Source organism: Lytechinus variegatus, chromosome 14, assembly GCF_018143015.1.
Source record: "Lytechinus variegatus isolate NC3 chromosome 14, Lvar_3.0, whole genome shotgun sequence".
Taxonomy (NCBI): Eukaryota; Metazoa; Echinodermata; class Echinoidea; order Temnopleuroida; family Toxopneustidae; genus Lytechinus; species Lytechinus variegatus.
In genome coordinates this window covers 1,363,101-1,383,900 of record NC_054753.1, presented here as the reverse complement: position 1 = coordinate 1,383,900, position 20,800 = coordinate 1,363,101, and the positions used below count along the sequence as shown (strand labels likewise).

Below are 20,800 nucleotides of genomic sequence, written 5' to 3'. Positions count from 1 at the left end.
TGTATTGGCGCACCGTAGTGAAATGGTCTTCTGTACGTGTACCCTTTTAATCATGGACTGTTCAAAAGAAAGCACTTTCTAAGGGGGTGAATCATTTACAGCTCTAACTGCACTACCTCCTTTCAACTAAAGAACTTTTCAGTGCACTTGTTTACTGCTACCATCCTGCCTGTGGTGAATCTACAGGTAGGACTATGGTATGCCAATGCTGTACATAGCACACACTTTAAAAAATCATTAAAATATCACTTATGTGACCAAAATTACTAAATTCCATACAGTTGCAATTTATTTTTCATTAATAACTTGGGAATAATTTTTGTATTCACCTGAGTGCTCAAAAACTTGAATTTTGGGAATTTTTTTTGTACGCCCTCTATTGGTGGAAAGTTATATGGCAAGAAAATTTTCATTTTTCAATCTCTTTTTTTAATTAATAAAAAATAATTTAAAGAATCAAATTAACATAAGAGTCAAGTTATATGATGAATAGCTATATTGGAAACTGACAGTGTAAGAAAATCAAGCATTTGTCCCATAGAAAAAGAGAAAATAATCCAAACATTGCCACCCTTATTTTGCCACACATGGTGATGTAACTGAGAACAAGGTTATATCATAACCTTGAGTGTTTCAGTAGAGGATTGAAGGTTATCCAAAGTTACATTAGACCTTATATTTAAGATGGAGAAGTATTGCCAACATCACTCCGATATGGTACAGCCAATGTTTAACGCGCCATCAAGTATTCTTCAGCTACCCTTCTAGAATTTCGTAATTCCAAGCGAAGTTCGGTCGTTTGTGACATCATTCACTCATAATGTGGCATCCAACGAAGAAGAACACGGCGAGGAACTTCGGGCGGCTGTAGAAAGAACTCTATATAAACATTTCTGTATCAGTATTTAGGTAAGTATTGGTAAAATAAACATGTGATAAAACGTATAAAGGCGAAAACGTTTTAACATTGAAAATACTTCTAACTTCGCTGCACTTTCCTTCATAAAAAATTGCAATTTATTGTCGACATGAGTCCAGCTGGTTTTATCACTGTTTCTCCCACTTTTTTATGTTTTTATTATTACTCATGACGTAACAATACATTTGACCCCTGCGTTTTACCCCGCAAGTCAATGAACTTCTTTATTGTGACGTAATAGCAAATGCGCGCAGCAGCCGATTCCGCGCACGCGCACATATGCGCTTAACTGGATCTCCATAGAAACACATACGAAGCATACCGAAACTTGGCAGCTGGATAATTTTTTTCAATGGAGGCATGAATAAAACACCATTAAAACCCATGTTTTAAGACTAAATAAGGTTCAGCTGGTTGGAATTTAAGATCCCACGTATTCAAGATGTCCAGCCACCTGCATTGGATGTTGGTGGTTTTACCTTTGCTTCTCACTTTTACAGGTAAGATTCGTAATGAGCCCGAGAGTCGTAATAAAAATGATTAATGAAACGGTGCTGCATGTTGTGTTTGCCCGGCGCTGTCCGGTCTGGTTGCCGTACAGTCTCCACTAGCGGCTAGGGTTCGGCACTGGCCTGGGCCTATCTGCATGTCACAGATTTGTGTGTGTGTGTTTTTTTGTGAAGATTGTTCCTTACTTGTTAGATTTTGATGAAGTTAAGGTCTAAATCAGACCTGACAATAGTCTGACTTCAACGCTAGGCCTAGTCCATGCCAAAGACTAGATTCTAGATGTGATGAAATTGAATTTCAAGAAGAAAAAAAAGGATGGAAAAAGATTTTAAAAAAACCCTTCGCTGCCAAAGCCAGGCCCAATGGCAATGATGGCAAGGCCAAGGCCAACTATTGAACTAAGCGGGCAAGGGCAAGGCCCCGGTGCCGGGGAATAACCTCCTGCAAATAGTAAGAGTCTATATAACGTTAGTTCTACCATTAACATTAGGCCTAGATCTAGATCTAAGTTAGGGGCCTAGATCAAACTCAAAGCTTCACTGTCAGTTTCACTGACTGACAGTGTCTGTTCCGCTGAACAAAATACCGGAAATACCGGAAAAAGAAAACAAAGAAATATATCTACTTGGAGATTATAATATTAATTTATTGACTATTACTTCAAATAATACTATTAATTTAATTTAATTTAATTTAATTAATTTAATGAATACAATTGCACAATATGGCTTTTATTGAAATTAACTTGCCAACTCGTGTAACTAATACATCTCAATCTATTATTGACAATATATTAACAAATGAAAGTGATATTATCTCGGGTGTGCTTTATTCTCCAATAGGCAATAACTGATCACATGCCAATTTTTTGTTACAAGAAAGGAATTTTCAAGAATGATTCAGCCCAATATTACACTTCAATGAAAATCAATGAATCAACGATCAATAGTTTTTTTGTTGAACTGTATAACGTTGACTGGAGTGAAGTACCGTAAGGCAAGGCACTAGTATTCAACCCGTTTGGAGAGTTTCCTCAAATATACAGTGCGTATCAAAAAAAAGTTTACACATTGATAAAATCCTGTAAAACTATACATTTGTAATATCCTGAAAATTGTTCCACATTTTAACATTGGTACAGGTCCATTAAAGCAAATGACGATATAACTGTCGAAAAATATTTCCGCTTGAGTGAGCACCACTTACTTTTGAAAAGTTAGTGAAAAATGATTTGCGCAGAAATTTGAAATAGTTATGCGAATAAAAGTAGCCCTTAATCATGAAGAACACATGGAATTTAGCTAGTAAAAGTGATTTGAAGATATCGTCTACATTGTTTGACTTGTTTCCTTGCCCAAAACACTTCGAAGAGTGCATTTTGCCCCACCCCACTACCCCACACACCGAGGCCATCGTGACGATATTTGCTTTACACTGAGCTGTGATTTACATGGAATGGCTTAAGCTTGATTTTCATTTTGTTAATCATCGCTAAGCTTGGGAAAAGTGTGGAGAAACAAGTATTAAATGAAAAATGAAATGTAAACCAACTTTCAATGATAAAAACTTAGTGAAAAAATGCTGGAGATGTCTGATATAAACTTTTGTTCAGATTCAGTTATGTCCTCAGATCCAGCTGGCACAAATAGGGTAAAGGTTGTGCTTATTGAATGTTGAAATTTCAATTTGGGTGGCAAAATTGTCACAAAATGCTTAAATCTATCCGTTTTATTCCAATTGACTGAAAGTGCAAGAGAAATGTATGGTAAATCTTTCGTAGTGTCAGTTTGATTTCGTCCTTTCGACTTGACACAGCATGAAAACGAACATTTCTGCGCAAACAGATTTCTGCGAGCTTTACAGAAATGGACAGTGCTCACTCAAGTGAACATTCTGACAAATTTTTTTACTTTCATTGGATAAATGAGACCCAAACCCAAGATCATATGTGAAAAAATTACCCACGTGTTGTGTATTTTTTAATTCCCAGGACTTTTTCAAAGTGTAAACTTTTTTTTGATACGCACTGTATAGAAACATAGAATTTACCTGAATTTCAGACCCGTCTTATTTCTAAGAGCAAATGCTGGTTATTCTTTTTCCGTTATTTTTTTCTTCAACCAGTCGACTGTGTGCACGGGCGATCGAATTATACGGCGACGTTTTTTTGCACTAGTATTCAACCCGTCTGCACTAGTATTCAACCTAGCGATGAAAGATGGTCCTGTCTCTCAATCTGCCCTTGTCCCATCCGACTATGGACTAGACCATTTGAGATGAGACCAAACAGGGAATTATTCAAAGCCAGAGACTTACATAGATCTAGATCTAATTTACCAATATAAACCCTTTTGAGATTTGCTATCTATCCTCACTAGGTTGAATACTAGTGCAATTCAGTGCAAAAGGCCATCGGCGCATAATTCGATCCTACGCGCATACAGTCGACAGATTGATAAAGAAAATACCGACAACAGATTACCCTGGAAATAACAAAGGTATGAAATTAAGATAGTTTCCATATTTCTAAATATTTTTGGAAATATGTCAAAATCTTTGAATTATGCCAGGTTGAATACTAGTGCTCTTATGGTACTAGCATGTATCGATGCTGAAAAATCTTATAATTTATTCATGAAAATTTTTATCAAACTTTATGATAAACATTTTCCTCTTCAACAACAAAAACGGAGAAGAAGAAATAGAAAACCGTGGGTTACCAACAAAATTCTAAGATTAATTAGAAAAAAGAATAAATGTTTCAAAATATTTTGCCAAACTAAACTTGCCAGTAACGAGAGAAAATTTAAAAAAATCAGAAACAAACTTATTAATATCATTCGTATATCTCGTCAAGAATATTACAAAAAAATATTATACATGAATCAGAGAAGTATAAAAAAACATGGAAAACTATTAATGAGTTATTAGGTAAGAAGAAAAATCTAATCCCCAAAGTGTTTAAATGTGATCAAAAAATATATTCTCAACCATCTGAAATATCTGATGCATTCAATGAGTATTTTGTAAATATTGGAAAAAATATTAGTGATATGGTCCCACAATCTATTCATTCTTCTCATTTTTATTGTCGAACAAATGTGGTTGGTTCCTTCTTTTTATCACCTGTACATATAAATACATATAAATGAATTGATTAATATTTGTAAATGCCTTAAAAGTAGTGCAAGTTGTGGAATTGATAACGTAAATTGTAAAGTTGTTAAGCGTGTCATTTATGCCATTGCCTTGCCTTTAACTCATGTATTTAATCTGTCTTTTGTAACTGGGAAAGTACCTTCAAAACTCAAAGTATCTAAAGTAATTCCCGTTTTTAAGAAAGATGACCCCGATAAATTTGTAAATTATAGACCAATATCCCTCTTACCATGTTTCTCTAAACTGCTTGAACGAATAGTATATAATCGATTACATAAGTTTTTAAACAGTAATGATATCTTGTATGTAATTTCCCCCTAAAATCAGCCTGTTTTATTCTGTGATACTTGCTAGTACAGATGAGATACCCAACTTACTAGATCGAGACAGATTTTTTTCTGTCAAGGACAAGTGACAGTTATTCTACTCGAGTTTAGACTAGACCTAGGCTACATCTAAGTTGTAAGAAAAATGATCTGGATTGTCATTTATATTGGTTGCAATTTCTTTGGAAGTGTGCCTCTCCATCACTTGATTTAAACCTATTATAGGCCTAACTAACGTTAGAAGAATAGGGATCAGCTCTATAACGATATCTAGATCTACCTCGGGAATACGGATACCTGAACGTTGGAAGCATGTAAAGCGAGCAGAAAAAAATGGAATTAAAGTCGACAATAATGTTATCAATGATAAATGATCAATGATCAATGTCATAGCTTGAAAAAAAATTATGAAAATAACGTTGCCGAGATATATTTAATTCTAAAATTGATGAAAACCATGCGGGTAAAAAAACAACTAGATAATGACCTTTTCGTTAATATTTTCTTCTTTCAGGTTCCATTGTAAATGCACAGACAACAGACGGTAAGAAAAAACTTCATTAAAATGTACATGTATAAGATTTTGTGCAGTAGATCTATAACATTTATTTGACAAATATTTATTATTTATCATATTTCTTTATTTTTTTAAAACATATTTTTCACGTCTTCTTATTCGTCTTCTACTATTACCTCCTCCTCCTCTTCTCCATCTCCTTCTTTGCCTCTTTCCCTCTCCGTTTTGAGACCTAATAGTATGTTAATTTGATTTTCATTGTATACAGGATTATACTTATAACAACATATTTGAGCAATTTTTTTTTCTATCAGTATGAAAATATCAAAATATACATATGTGATATTATGCTTACTGTTTTCTTCTTCTTTTTGCAGAATCCGTGGTCACTCTACTGGCAGGTGAGAATTATGATGGAGGTTATGACGAGGGGAATAACTTATGGAGATTAGGGTCAGATTTATTATGTATTAATGGAGAATTTATCAAAGAAATGAGGTCATATCAATTTTTTTTATCAAAGAACTTTTTATCTTTTTTGATATTGACATTATATAAAAAGTTTGCCAATCTTGTTGGCAATTACCATAAACTGAAACCCTTTATGGTTCTACCCAAATAATCGTAGGTCCGATGCGTTTCATGTATGCATGTCCTTAATATAAATGCATAATGAGTTCAAATAAGTTTGATAAAATGACAAAAGAAAGGTAGTCTTAAATATAATGTTTTTCGATTGTTTTTACTGAATATAATTTCTAAACATACTACATGTATATCTTATGATTTTCATTCTTCCCTCTCTTTTGTCAGCAACAACGCAAGAAGCAGTCCAAGGTACGTGTACTTGAAAACAATCTTGCAGTAACGCATGGGGAAGGGGGGGGGGGCACATCCGGCCTGAGAGCCATAGCACAAATATTGCTACTGGAAAATGTCGGGCATTCGGAAAAGAATTTTTTATGCCCCTTAGTAGACGTCAATAATGCTTAAACAATTGTAAAAGGAAAAAAAAAACAAGCAAAATAAACAAAACCGTCATATCCATCATACACGTATTATCATTCAATCGTCACAAAAAAAATGTATATACTTCCCGGTCTAATATTACATATAATGAGTTCAATTTAAAATGTAAGAAGGCAGGGATAGATATATAGAAAATGGCCCTAGTACATGAAAACTGATTAATTTCTGATTTGGGGATTGGGTCGTAGTCATTTCAACAAAGATTATTGTGGAACTTTACGCAAATGCTTTTCAGTGTAATCAAGTCATGTAGCAATGGTTAAAATCGATTCTTCGAATGAAAATTATGCATTTCAAGTTTATTGAACAGCAGTTTAATTCATTTTTTGTATGAAGCAGGTCATTAATTTATTTTAATTTGATTTTGATTAATTTGCAATTACATGTAATTGTGTATTATGAGTGATTTTGGAGCTTACAAGTCATGGCGGACTGAGTGAATGCTAAGTCCATCCATTAGACATGGACGTTTAGATTACGAGTTGTCACTCTACTCTGGAATCTCTGTATAATTCACAATTGACCCAAATCGGGGGGCATTAACTCATCACATTTTTCAAAAGCAAAAATGGTAATAACTTCAAAAACCCCACTCCTTGATGCAAAGGGGGGGGGGGTAACATAATTTGTCTAGTATTAATTGGAAGATTATTTATCTATTACTTACTTGGATTTACTTGGATGTGGCTTATTTGCCCCTCGTCAGTGGATGGTTTTTCCAGTGCCTCAATAGCTGATTTGAACACATTGACACTACATGTACAGTACGTGTAGCTGCGCCTTGTACAGTAGCCATGAACACGTGTTATCTTATGATGATATGAACGTACTAAAACAGTCGTTTCTTATTTTCGTTGGTGTATTTTTTTTCTATTTGTTTGCAGATCCCTGTGGGACAAATCCATGCACAGATGCCAGGACACACTGCGTGGCGGATGGGGAGTCATACACGTGTGAATGCAAACCAGGGTATACCAAAGTCGGAAGTAACTGCACAGGTTTGTGAATTATCCCTACCCCATTCTACGACCACCCCCCCCCCAAGAAAAAATATATAATGAAAAATAAACAAGAAGAACCCCCCCCAAAAAAAAAAAAAAAAAAAAGCTAGATGAATAAAAAAGTAAAATAAAATAATAAAAAAGTAATAAAAAAAATCAACAAAATACCAGACTACATGTAAGCGCCAAGTGTTGCCCATGTTTATCTGATGGTGTAGAATACGAGATTTAATTCTTTTGACCCTACAAGAAACCTCAGGGGGAAAATTATAATACGCCTATTATGTAAAAGTACCAAACAGAAAGTTATGGGACTCGCTTCATTAAAGCTTACGGTTATGGAACTGTCATTTTGGTCACTTGTCTGAAAGCCTTTTTAGCTTAAATTTTAATCAAATATTTCAAATATCTTTTCATTCTTTTCCACCAGGCTCCCAGCAAATCTCTGGCTCCTTTTCAGTCACACAGATTGGCGGTAGTACTATATCGTATTCCGCTGATCTTGCAGACCCAACCTCTGCAGCCTTTGTTTCTTTAGCTGAAGATGTAGAAGATGCGGTAGGTTTATTGAAAGTTCTAATCGGTGATAATTGGATTGAAAAAAGGACAAACAAAACGATTGAAAAAAATTTAAAACGATTGAAAAAAATTTAAAACGATTCTAAAAATCTAACTCTTTCTTGGTCAGTTAAATTTTGTTTTTACTTTACGAAAAACAAAAAGAATGAGGAATTAGAGAAGGAAGAGAAATAATAAGAAAAAGGAAGAAGATATACAAGTAAAATGAGACAAGAAAAGGAAGAAGAAGAAAAAGAGATGAGTAGGCGAAAGAAGATAGTCAACCACAGAGGTGGTCTATCATGTATAACGAGTAAGACGTACATGTAGCCATAATTTGTGGTAGGCATGGTCGTAGTAAAATGTCAGTCTAATATCTCATTAGCATAGACACGATCAATGGCAGATCCAGGGGGGGGGGCAGCATTTCTGACCCGTGCCCCCCCCCTTGAGAGTCAGAAAATATTTGTAATGGCAATATGTCGTTCATATACACAAAGTGAGGACCCTTTTATTTACGCGGGACAAAGTGACTTCCCTTTTTAGTGACAACCTTTTTTTTTCTTGGGGAAAATGTGCCCCCCTTGGAAAATCCTGGATCCGCCCCTGGACATGGCAGAAGGTCTGTATTTCTATTTCCAAAAATCAATGATTTGTATTGCCTTTTCCTCCCTGTCCAGGTTGATACCGTATACCTAGCCAGTACTATGGCAGACATCTATCTCGGCTGTGAGGTGACGGGCTTCAGAAGTGGCTCAGTCGTGGCTGACTACAATGTTCTATTTGCTACAGAAGATGCCTCGAACCAACCTGTGGTTGTGAACCTGACCGAAGCGACAGAGGCCTTCACGACAGCCCTGGCTGCAGAGGCCGGCTCACTTGGTATAACCATTGATGAAACAACAGTCACCGTTACAGGTACGAAAAGAACCCAAAATGACAACAGCAGCAGCAGCAAATAAACAATACCCCTTAAATTCAGCTTGTTTTGAGGACTTCCAACTTCTGAACGAAATGGTATCATTAAATTGTAACACTGCTTATCAACGGGCTACATGTATACAACCATTATCATGATTTTCCAATTCTCAATGGAAAAATCCAATGTTGAATTTTCAGTTTACTTTGTAAGTTTTCAAAGCAACAATGTTGTCTTTCATGCAGATTACGACGAATGTGCGTCCCCCGATGACTACGACTGCGACCCCAATGCTAACTGCACCAATACTGTAGGATCGTTTACCTGTGTGTGCGAATCGGGTTATCAAGACGACTCAACGGATCCCAACAGACCCGGTCGAGATTGTTCCGGTAAGGCCATTTATAATGATTTGGGTTATCAAGGTGTTGAATGTTATCAGTATTTTATGAGTCTGACTTGCCGAAAAGCATTATCATGCATATGCAAGGAATCCCTATTAGGATGGTTGCAAAAAAAATTAAATCCTGTTAATCGATTGCAAATTATAGTTGCGAATTGGCATTAGTTCCAACTGTTTAACTCACCTTACAAAAAATAAGTTGATACTTTCAAGGAAGCATAAGCTATTAAGAGACCATTTGGAAGGCCTAAGATTTATTTTGGAAGCTAAGTATGACCTTCAGCTAGTCTCCAAAGAAAATGGTTGATGAAGTCTTTAAAGACTTCATTGAACATGTATGTATACTTACTCCCTGTTTAACAACCGTTTGTATCAATAGTAAGTCATTAACAGCTACACAAATCATGAAATTTTATTTGTAAAAAATTATTGATTACACGTTTTATAAGATGAAGCACATGAAGAAGGTTATTTTTTTTGCGGGAAAAATTGTGGGGGAGGGGGGTGATGTAAAACTGAGAATTCGTTAATCATGAAGCAGTAATGAAGAAAAGTTTTAGAGTTGAAAAGAAATTTTTCAGAGCTTTGTCAATAAATTGACAAGTTCAAATTTCGTTTAAATATCTAAGATATTTATGTTTATAATATTTATTTTCTTTCTCTTGTTCTTACAGAAATACCTCCAAACAGTAAGTACTCATAGTGTATGAAGTAAAATCATATATATATCTTGACTCTATCTGCTTCTATTTTCAGACATGTTCCCTTTTTTACAAATATTTTTAATTATCCAAATAGCTATTTCAATTTTACAGTTGTATTTTGCATTCGATTGTGATAAAAAATATCTTAATTTCAGACTGAAGGACAGCCAATATATTTCAAGGTTGGCTATTTCATCACGATTTGATCAAGTATCAGGATTAAAAGACGTTTCTATATGGGAATACTTTTGCCAAATTCTATTTGTAAGTAAAGTCTAGTTCGCTATGCATTATAAAAAACTGAGAATTTTTAATTTACTTGCATATGATGATTACTAATTATTATTATTTCTGTGACTAAAATGAGACTTACTACACTGTACAAAAAAGATGTATGAATTATTTATTTTATTAAAAATCAAATGCCCAAGATTGAAAAAAAGTCTTCATTGTATTACACAATGAGATTTTATATTATTCTGATATAGTGTATCAATGTTGATTTGTGATCAATTTCAGCCGCCTGTGATTCAAACCCCTGTACCTTGCCTAAAGAAATGTGTAATCCTGTTGGAGATACCGAGTATGAATGTAAATGCATCGAGGGCTACGATTACACCCAATATGGCGACTGTGAACGTAAGTAAATTGATTTTGTTCTCCTCTATGACCAGCTCAGCAATACAGGAAAAAAAAAATCCCAGTATCATCTTTCATGATCAGAATATGTGCTAAATGACTAGTAAGATATAGGTATCCATTGTCATTAAACGTTGTTTTTATATGTGGATCTGTGTCTTTTTGATAAAAATCGATCATGTATTTACCTTGGATTTACCTTGGAAGTAGGCATAAAGTTATACACAACTTATTTGCCCCTCTGCATGTATCCAAACGTTGGTACCTAAAACTTATTTGGCGTTGAGTGTATATTGAATGATTTTTTAAGCAGTTTGATCTTATGTGCCATCACTCTTGTAAAACACACTCAACACATTTGCCAGTTTCATTTATTGATCCAACCATTTAGATATAACACGCAACTTATTGCAAAAACAAAGTAGCCCCCCTCCCCCTTGCTCAGTAAGAGTGTAATAGGGCAAGCTTCAAGATGAGTTGGACTTTCGGGTCATTTTCACGAAACCGTACAGCGGAGTCACACAATGAATTCTTATGAATTAAATCTAAAGTAGATATGTACATGTAATAAGGTGATTTTTCAAAATGTCTAGAACTTTGAAAAATTTTGCAGTGTAAATACTTTTTAATGACAGTAACACCTTTTCCCCCGTTTCTTTCTTTCCTTTTCCTTTTTTTTACAGCGATGGGTAAGTGGATATGATTATTATTTACTTAATTCCTCTTCTTCATTACTGGCCTATTTAATACCAATTCAGAGTTAAACAATAAAGAAAAACAAATCTAACACTATTTAACATGATTCAGACCCCCCCCAAAAAAAAAAACCACGAACTAAATGCCATGTCAATGAAGCAAGGATCTAGAATGTATTTATGAGATGATGTGATGTAAATGCCTTGTACTTGTAGAGGTGTTGTGGCTCAGCGGATAAGTCTTCGGACTTTGAACCACAAGGACCGGGGTTCAAATCCCACCGCAGCACTAGCGTCCTTTTGCAAGGCGTTTATCTATGTTTGCCACTCTCGACCCAGGTGTAGTAAATGGGTACCCGGTAGAAAGAAATTCCTTGAATGCTCGTTGCGCCATATCAGGGTAGCCGTGCTAAAGCCGGGGTAATAGTATACAGCGCTTAGAAACATTTGTATTAAGCGCTATATAAATGTTGCATATTATTATTATTATCATTGTACTTTTCAAACTTAAACGCATTTCATTTCCCCCTTTTGGGGAAATTTTGCTGGAATCGTTTTTGTTTCTTTTAAACATTAACAGTACATACTACATACCGAAATATAAACTTAGATGTCCTTCCCCTCGCCTATCAATAGCTTTTACAAGTAATTACTAGTACTCTGCCTGTTATTTCGCAACGTGCTTCCATTTTGAATAATAACATCTTAGACTTTTGAAACATACTGTAACTTGCTTTAATTTTCAGCTCGGTCGACCACTTTCAGATGCTACCATTGCCAGGATTCTATCGACAACGTTAAATGCAACGGTCGCATGGTGAGATTCCACGGTTTAATTTACATTTATTCTTATTACCACCTCAATGGAAAAAAATAACAAAAGGGCGTCAATGCTTGATATTTGTATAATCTCTTTATTTCGCAGGTTTGTTATTCTAAAGGTTCTGTAGTATTAAGATTCGAGTTTCCGAAGGTTAATTAATGCCAAAGCTGAACAATTACCATTTTTTGTGGGCTTGTTAATCCGTAAACGAAACAAGAGTTATTATTCCAAAAGTTTTTTTTTAAGTTCTTGTCATTGTTGTTAATTGTTGTTTTGTGTGTATGTTTAGCTGAAAGAATACGTACGTTATTATAAAAGATATTCATATACAAGTCATTTAGAAAGGTTAGATATAGTCTGAATACATAGTGAGGGTTTAAAAGTTTATATTTTCGGACTAACAAACCTAATTTTATAATATCATAATAATTATTTTTAGAGTCTAAATTCATTGGAATAACAAACTTTCGGAATAAAGAACTCTATTTCTTTTTGGATCAACAAACCAATAGGCCTAGGATGTAGCTACAAATCTTTGGATTAATAAATCTTTATTTTTCAATTTTCGGACGAACAAACACCTTAGTATATGTAATTTGCCTGTTATAATATCATCGTAATTAGCTAAACTTCAATTTCACATCATGAAAACTAGTGATTTTCAATCCCCATTTTTGCAGGAATCCGAGAATGGCACTGCCCAAAGGTGTCCAAACCCAACAGACACGTGTTATCAGACTATTCAGATGAACCCGAAAGGAGATGGATTCATGATCAGAAAAGGTTGCATGGATCTGGTAAGATTTTTTTCTTCGAAGTATTCTGTATCAATATCTGTTATTTTGTCGAGACCATAATAATTAACGAGATGGTAAGGAAATTAAAATGACTAATATATTTTTTATCCAAACATTGTACTTTGTTCTAAATACTTACTGGATTTTATTAATACCTGTCATTCAAAATTAAATTCTTGTTTTTTTATGTACACTATATGTCTGTACAAAACAACCAATACCTGCAAATGGCTTACAAATTTCATTAAAATAATTTTGATGCACGATTAAAAAAAAATTGTGTCATCATGTCGTCTTCTTTCCGTTTGAAACTTCGACAGGAGGAGTGCTATGACCTACTTTACAGTTTCGAAGCCGACCCCGAGAAGGCATCCTGCTTTGAGTACATCTTTCCCTACGGGAGGGACACCCCGCCGGGCCCCGGGGTACAGTGCCACTACTGCTGCAGCGAGTACTTCCCCCTCGATCTTTGCAACTACGACAGTATCCATTTTATTTACGGGACTCCCCGAATCAACAGCTGGGATCCGAGAATGAATTGGGATTTTACTATGAACTACGTAACAGACGAGCCCGAGAGTGGGTCACAGCGCCATCTACCGTTCTGTGGCGTACTAAGCCTCATCGTCACCACTTTACTTACCTATTTGCTCCATTAACAATATTACCTCTTTAGTATTTTTAATTCAGTTTTTGAAGTAGTGGAAGTTAGATTATTCGGGGGAACAACGTAAATTACAAACACAAGTGAAGTTAATTGAAAGAGGAAGAATGAAAGACATAAATAAATACTAGTAGAAGAGTAATATGAATAAAATGTGTACCAAGCACTCGGCTGGCTAATTCGAAAGAACAGGGATTTTCATGAATACTTTTAAATCATATACGAATTATGGAGTGCATGTGCTTTAAAAACAGCTCATTTTGTCATGTGATGCTGACCTTATTTGATGTTTAATTAAAAGCTGATTTAAATTGATTAGTATTCCGAAAATGAAATTGAATCAAATAGGATAAAAGAATGACGTGAATTTGTAACTTTGAATTTAAATATATCAAATTTGATTATATTTATTCGTATCAAATTAAAAGAGAATGAACTTTAAAGAATGGTGTTTAAACCGTTCCCTAAACTTTTGGTTGCATTTGAAAAAAAAATATAGTCAACTGTAACAACTCAGGTTTATAATGTGGCTATGCATACATCTTAATATATTATATTTGGTTCTTTTTGGAAAAAGTCTATGCGCGTTTGTATTCGAACTAAAACTGTCAAAAATAATGTTCATTGATAAATGGTTCCAACCTTTAAATATATGATTTTATATGTATGTTAATTTTATTTTCTTGCAAACTGTGTTGTCTTGTACATTGTTTTGTGACAAGTTGTACAGCGGGTCAGTTTCACAAAGACTTACAATTATGGGAAAATTTCATTATGGTGAATAACTTGACAAAATCTGTTTTGGTCGGCTTCCTCCAAGTCATTTTACTATGTGACTTTCCATAATGGTTAATGGACATAATCGTAAGTTCTTTCTGAAATGCACATTTCAAAATGACCAAAAAGGCCGGAATACACACGCAAAATACAAAACAGGGTCAGAAGGCTTGGTGTGGGGGGGGGGAGTGTTATGGATTACTTGATTAAAATCCTAACAATCAATTATATTAATAAATGGGAATATTTCTGTTTTTTGGGCGGGTGGGGGGGGGGGTACTAGGCGAAATAAATTCTGGATGCATGAGTGGGGGGAGGGGGGGGGGGCTAACTTTGGTCATTTTGTGCGTATGTTTGTCCAGTTACGTAAACGTGCATTTTGTTATATTATTTTCTTCAAAATATTGTATGTTTTGCCATTTAAGTATTTTTGTCTGTAAAAATGTGGAGTTAACGTAAAAGCACATTTCTTCATTTATTAATGTATTATTTTTACTCTCTTTTATTCTTATTTTATCCTCGAAAAAGTTTGTGTGTAACCATCTCGGTCTTTTTTGTTTGTTTTTCGTATACATATATTTTTTTGGTTCATTAATTTTAATTTATTCCTCGAAAAAGTTCATGTGAAACTATTTGTGTTTTTTTTGTGCTTTTAATGTGTAGTTTATGTAACTGTACATTGTCATTATAGTAGATGTGAATCCGCTTTGTCATGTTTAGTGTATGTTTCAAAGTCAAGTTTATGTCACCGTTTTTTGTATTAGATTTCCCTACTGGAAATAACAGTTTGACACAATGTTAACGCTAAGATGAAATGCTCCAATATAACACAGTTAAATCGGGGGATTTTCAAACTGTTGTGTGTTCACACTATGTCACACTGAGCTATTTCCAGAAGAGTTGGTTTGATTTTATATATGTATTTTTTTTCTTCGAAAAAGTTCATGTGGAGCCATTTTCATTGCACTGTAAAAAAAGTATTTGAAGGAAATAAAAGGTGAAATAAAGTTACACAACAAACTATAGTGAATCATATTAGCCTGTGTTTTTTTTCCTGACATTTTGAAAATGAGAGAGCTGATAATGTCCCGCAAATTACTTTGTGTATTTATTTCATACAGATTTCAATATTTGATTTTGATGGGAGTTGATATAATAATTGAGAATAGAGTGCATTCATCCAGTGTAGCAGATTTCCTGGGTTTTTTATTTTATTTTATTTATTTATTTTTTTTGGGGGGGATTTACGAATTACAAGAAGTAAGAACAAAGAAATTGTAAAGTAACTTACAGTATGTGGAGGGGGGGGGGGGGGGGAACAGGTGCCATGGCCGTGGTCTAAGACGCCTGACTAGACCTGAAAGTCCGGGGTTCGATCCCCGACTTCTGTTCTTATGTCCGTGAGCAAAGCATTTGATCAATAATGCTCTTTTTTCTTAAAAAAAAATGGAAATGCTATACGCATTCTTGGTAGCTTTGTGTGCACTGAAAGAAAAAATTTCGTGGATATACAGTAGTTTAAGAGAATCATTTGAATAAAAGTTATTGTTGATGTTAACGTGAGGGCTTGATATGTTCCATGAGTGACGAATCGGCATGTATCACATATTCAAACTGAGAAGTGAAAAAGAATTCTCGTACAATAAAATTTGAAAGGAATATATCGATTGAGTGACATCATTGACAAATTTGCATAAAACCAGTGGTCCGAATATTATTGTTCCGTGAAGTATGCCGAAAAAGATGGGGGGGGGGGCACATATTCCCTAAGAAAATTTGACAAGCAAAAAAAATACAATTACAATTACGATACAGTGTCAAGCTATTGTTTCTTAGAAATTTGCAAGAGAAAAAAACAATTCTAAACCATCCACACGCCAAGATTTTGAACATGTTAGATCGTATTTACAGATCCCCAAGCAACATATTCTCAAGGATGGGACCGAAACCACCTGCTCAAATTGACTTATCAAGCAAAGTACGATATTAGGTAAATAGCTCCAGGGCTCTGTAACATAAAGATTAGCGATCAATCGCTAAATGAACTGACCAATCAAGATCAATGTTACATGCGCATTTGGTTTAAAATACTGACCAGGGACCAATCAGTGCGGTTCTTTCATATTTGCAATCCATCGCAAACCTTTGTGTTACGGAGCCCAGAGTACAAAAATACAAATGAGAGAGAGAGAGAGGTGGAAGGAACAGGGTTCCCAGCCCAGCAAGGAAAAATATTTTACCTTTTCCAATCAGGGAAAATCAAGGAATTTGATTTTTAAAAAATACCTCAAATCAGGGAAAATACCTCAAATGAGCGAAAAACAAGGAATTTCGATCGGCCCAAAGATCGAAACCACGGTAGTCAGTCAGACTCAGTAACTGTTATTATTTGTTGCATATCAAAACAAAATCCATTGAATGACTGGTTATGGTGAATTTTTAATGTATAGCTAATTATTTTTACATTATTGTTTTTATACTGAAAATAGGCCTACATGTAATTCACTGAAACAACTTCGAAAACGTGCGAAATTGGGAATGGGTTTTAATAATCATCAGGGAATTTTGTTTTCTTGAAAAGCTTGGAATCCTAAAGGAATAGAGAAACAAGAGAGAGACGGGCGATGGCTGAGAAAACCCGGTATCTTGCATTTAGATCAGAATAGAACATAGCTGATAAGATGAACAAGATGAATTTAAGAAGGTTAGAGAGAAAGAGAGAGAGAAAGAGAGTGGGGTTGGGGGAAAGAAAGAAAGAGTAGATGATTGCACACCTGTTTGTAATATGTGCTTACGGTGCACTTGCATTCGACCCCGTGTTTTGGGCGATACTTTGCACACGCGCGACGCACGACAACCGTCACACGACAAAGGCACTCTCGTGGCGGATAAAATCATAAGGAATAAGTCATTTTGGTGCGTACATCGCACAAAGGCATCGGATCTTCCTTGGCTTGTGAACGACGGATTGGGTTATACACATATTATACGGTTTCTTTCTCAGGAGCTATTTATGAGAGGAATTTAACTTTCAGACTATTTTCCGGACAAAAGTTAAGGTAGGGAATATTTCAGTGAATTCGTTCATGTCATTGATAATATGCATTTAGTGAAAGGTATATTGCAAGATGATGAGTTTGTTTTGTTTGTCAATATAGAAGTACAGGTGGGCAAGCATTGTTCTTTTGTTCCGTAGGCCTATATTGCTTACGTTATGTAAGTACGAATATCTGTGCTCTTGCATCACTTCCTCCGATTTTGTTGCTCTTTTCATTTTTCTATATTAAGCAGCAGCAGCAGTAGTAGTAGAAGTAGTTGTAGTAGTATTAGTATTAGTAGTAGTAGTAGTAGCAGTAGTAGTAGTAGTAGTAGTAGTTGTATTAGTAGTAGTGGTAGTAGTAGCAGTAGCAGTAGCAGCAGCAGCAGCAGCAGTAGCAGTATAGTATAGTAGTAGAAGTAGTATACGGCAGAGAAAATGTTTTTTTCTTATTCTTTTATATAGGAACATAATTATCTTACATGAAAATACAGAGTTGATCCTTCCTTTTTTAAAAGTGATTAACATATTCCATAGGGTCTACCTTTTCTGTTGGGAAAAAAATGAATCGTTATTGATGTTGTAATGATAGCTTATTTGTATAGAGTGAAATATATTTCAAGAGATAAATGATAATAGAGGGAAAGAGAGAGAGAGAGAGAAAAGATGACATGTAGATTGAGTCTCAATCGAAATATTTTTTTCTTTTATTCCTTGTTACTTTTGATACTCACTGCTCTTTGTTCTATATGTACGCAGAAATAATGTGGAGCTATTATGCCTCTTCTTCCTCTATTCCTATAGCGCAACTTTTCCTTAAAAATGAATGCATAATACACAGCAAAAACTGTGGTGTTAACCGGTGTACATAGAGGACCACACCAGTTATTTTACACCGGTGTTAAATTGGTTGTGTTAGTTTTACACCTATAGGTTTTATTACAACACCTTTTGTTGTTACATGTTCACTCTTTAGTTTTATGTTTAATCTCTAGGGTGTAATTTTAACACCTCAGGGTGTGGTCCTCTATTAACACCAATTGGTGTCAGTTTTAACACCGCAGTTTTTACAGTGTGTCATCCCTATTTCTATTGCTGACTTCGTCGTTGATTTCGTATGTATTTATGCATTGTAGTCTTTTCGGTGGCATACACAGTGTGTGTGTGTGGGGGGGGGGTCAAGACCAAGAAGAAAAAAACGAGGAAAGAAAAGGATAACGAGAAGGGTGAAATATATAATTCTTTAATTCGGTCAATATCTAGACTCTACCACAAAATTGGGTTTTTGTCATAAAAATGTTGAAAATTTTGTTCCCTCGCTCGCAATTTTTTATTTATGAATCTTACATCATCTAACACCCTCAAAATGTTTACTCATTACGCCACAATGAGATGATTTAAAAAACAAACAAACGTAGTCAATAAACTTTATTTCCGAAATCAAAGCCCCCCCAAAAAAATTACGATTTGATTGCTTTCATCATTAGATATGAACATAGACCTATGCACCTCATTATGAAATGAAAGAATAATTATTCCAATATTGATCCGATATGAGGGATTTTTAATATTCATTTGTTGCTTGGGAGATTGGGGTGGGGGCGACGTCACATTATTCCTTAGCATGTTTTACTTGCCCACAAACGCACCTTTTTTTTTATCAAGAAAGTAGCGTTTATTGGCGCAAAACTACAAACAATAGTATCTTCAAATTGTCTTTCCTTTTTTCACTCCACCTTTGTTTTGGTGTACATGATCCATATTGATTATCATCGAGTTGCCAGAAAATGAATGACAAAGCTCCAATTTTACAATTTGTTTTTGCCATCATCAGATTACACAAGCACCTCTTTCCACATTTCATTTTTTAATCATGTACGGCGGGCCCAGTCGTTATAATATCCTCAATCTCGTATATTAGATATTCCACGTTGAGGGACATAGAATTCAAAGAAATATCATTAATATTCCGCATAGATGTCTTCGCCAGATCTTCTGTTAGATAATTGTAATTTAGACGGAAACGCAAGAACTTACTTTCCTGAAATAATAATTAATCCATCTCCTTATTTTACCGAGCGCATCCCTTTTCCCGTTCATCTACAATCTTCTATCAATTTGATGTACGAGAGTTAAATGCCCCGAACGTCTCAGCCAGCTCCCCTAATGGAATCCTAATATCCAAAATGTATTAAAGCACGCTTTTCTATTATGGGTCGCGTTACCCTGTTTTTCATCCAGACGATTACTTCAATTTCACATGCACTTTTTCCCGCCTATGGGTCAATGGGTGGCAAGCGTGCATCAACGGGAATTGGGGACACGCTCCCCCATTTTTATCAACAATTATTATGAGTGCGTCCCCCTTTTTATCTGAGTGTCGGCTCCCTTTTGAATTGATTTTGTTCTTTTTTTATTTTTCATTTATTCGTATATTTCTATTTCTTTAAATTAATTTACGATAAATTCATTTCATTTTTTTCTCATTTGTTACATTTTTTTCATTTACTTGTTATTTATTCATTTATTTTAACTATTCATTTATTTCATTTCATTTATTTATCTTTTTTTTTTTTTTGGGGGGGGCAAGTATGAGTGAGCCCTTTATTAGCTTCAAATTCTTAATAAACTGCCATTTTTCTTGAATGCTAAGGGCATAGCGTTACATCACCAACGCCTATTTCTGCCTTGTGTATTTTTCCCCTGCACTACTTGAAAATTCTCCATGTGATGCCGCCCTTCAACCTGTGCATTATTTGTTAGATGATTATTGAGGAAGGGTTTTAACAATGGCCCAATGAGAGAAAGGACATTCAGGGGACACAGCACGACATTATGGGCAATACCACCAAAAGGGCACGAACGAGCGATTTTTTTACCCTTTATAAAATTATAATTAATAGTGATAGACTTTTGGTATGGTATTCAGACAACAGCACTTTCTTTCCCTTTCTCCTTTTTTTCGGGGGGTGCATGCACTGTAGAAACTGTGGTGTTAAAACTGACACCAATTGGTGTTAATAGAGGTCCACACCCTGAGGTGTTAAAATAACACCATAGATATTGAACATAACACCAAAGAGTGTAAATGTAACAACCATAGGTGTTGTAATAACACCTATAGGTGTAAAACTAATACCGCCAATTTAACACCGGTGTAAAATAACTGGTGTGGTCCTCGATATACACCGGTTAACACCACAGTTTTTGCTGTGTGGGAAGGGGGAGTGCATCCCACGCCTCCAATATATTTGCCAGTGTTAGTATAACACCCTTCTATAATCTGAATAAAAAAGGACAGAATGCTTAGTTCACGTTCAGAA

The 20,800-nt window shown here is 35.1% G+C and overlaps 1 protein-coding gene across 1 annotated transcript; it reads left to right on the top strand.

Annotated features, from left to right (window-relative positions):
• The first annotated feature begins 1,258 nt into the window (after positions 1-1,258).
• On the top strand, positions 1,259-13,950 carry LOC121427625 (63 kDa sperm flagellar membrane protein-like). The gene is made up of 14 exons (XM_041624123.1): positions 1,259-1,419; positions 5,429-5,458; positions 5,809-5,832; positions 6,245-6,268; positions 7,345-7,458; positions 7,892-8,019; positions 8,700-8,937; positions 9,184-9,330; positions 10,016-10,030; positions 10,565-10,684; positions 11,368-11,373; positions 12,126-12,196; positions 12,883-12,999; positions 13,320-13,950. Exons 1-14 carry the CDS (start codon positions 1,362-1,364, stop codon positions 13,656-13,658), a joined length of 1,431 nt encoding a protein of 476 aa, XP_041480057.1. The 5' UTR covers positions 1,259-1,361; the 3' UTR covers positions 13,659-13,950.
• The last annotated feature ends 6,850 nt before the right edge of the window (positions 13,951-20,800 follow it).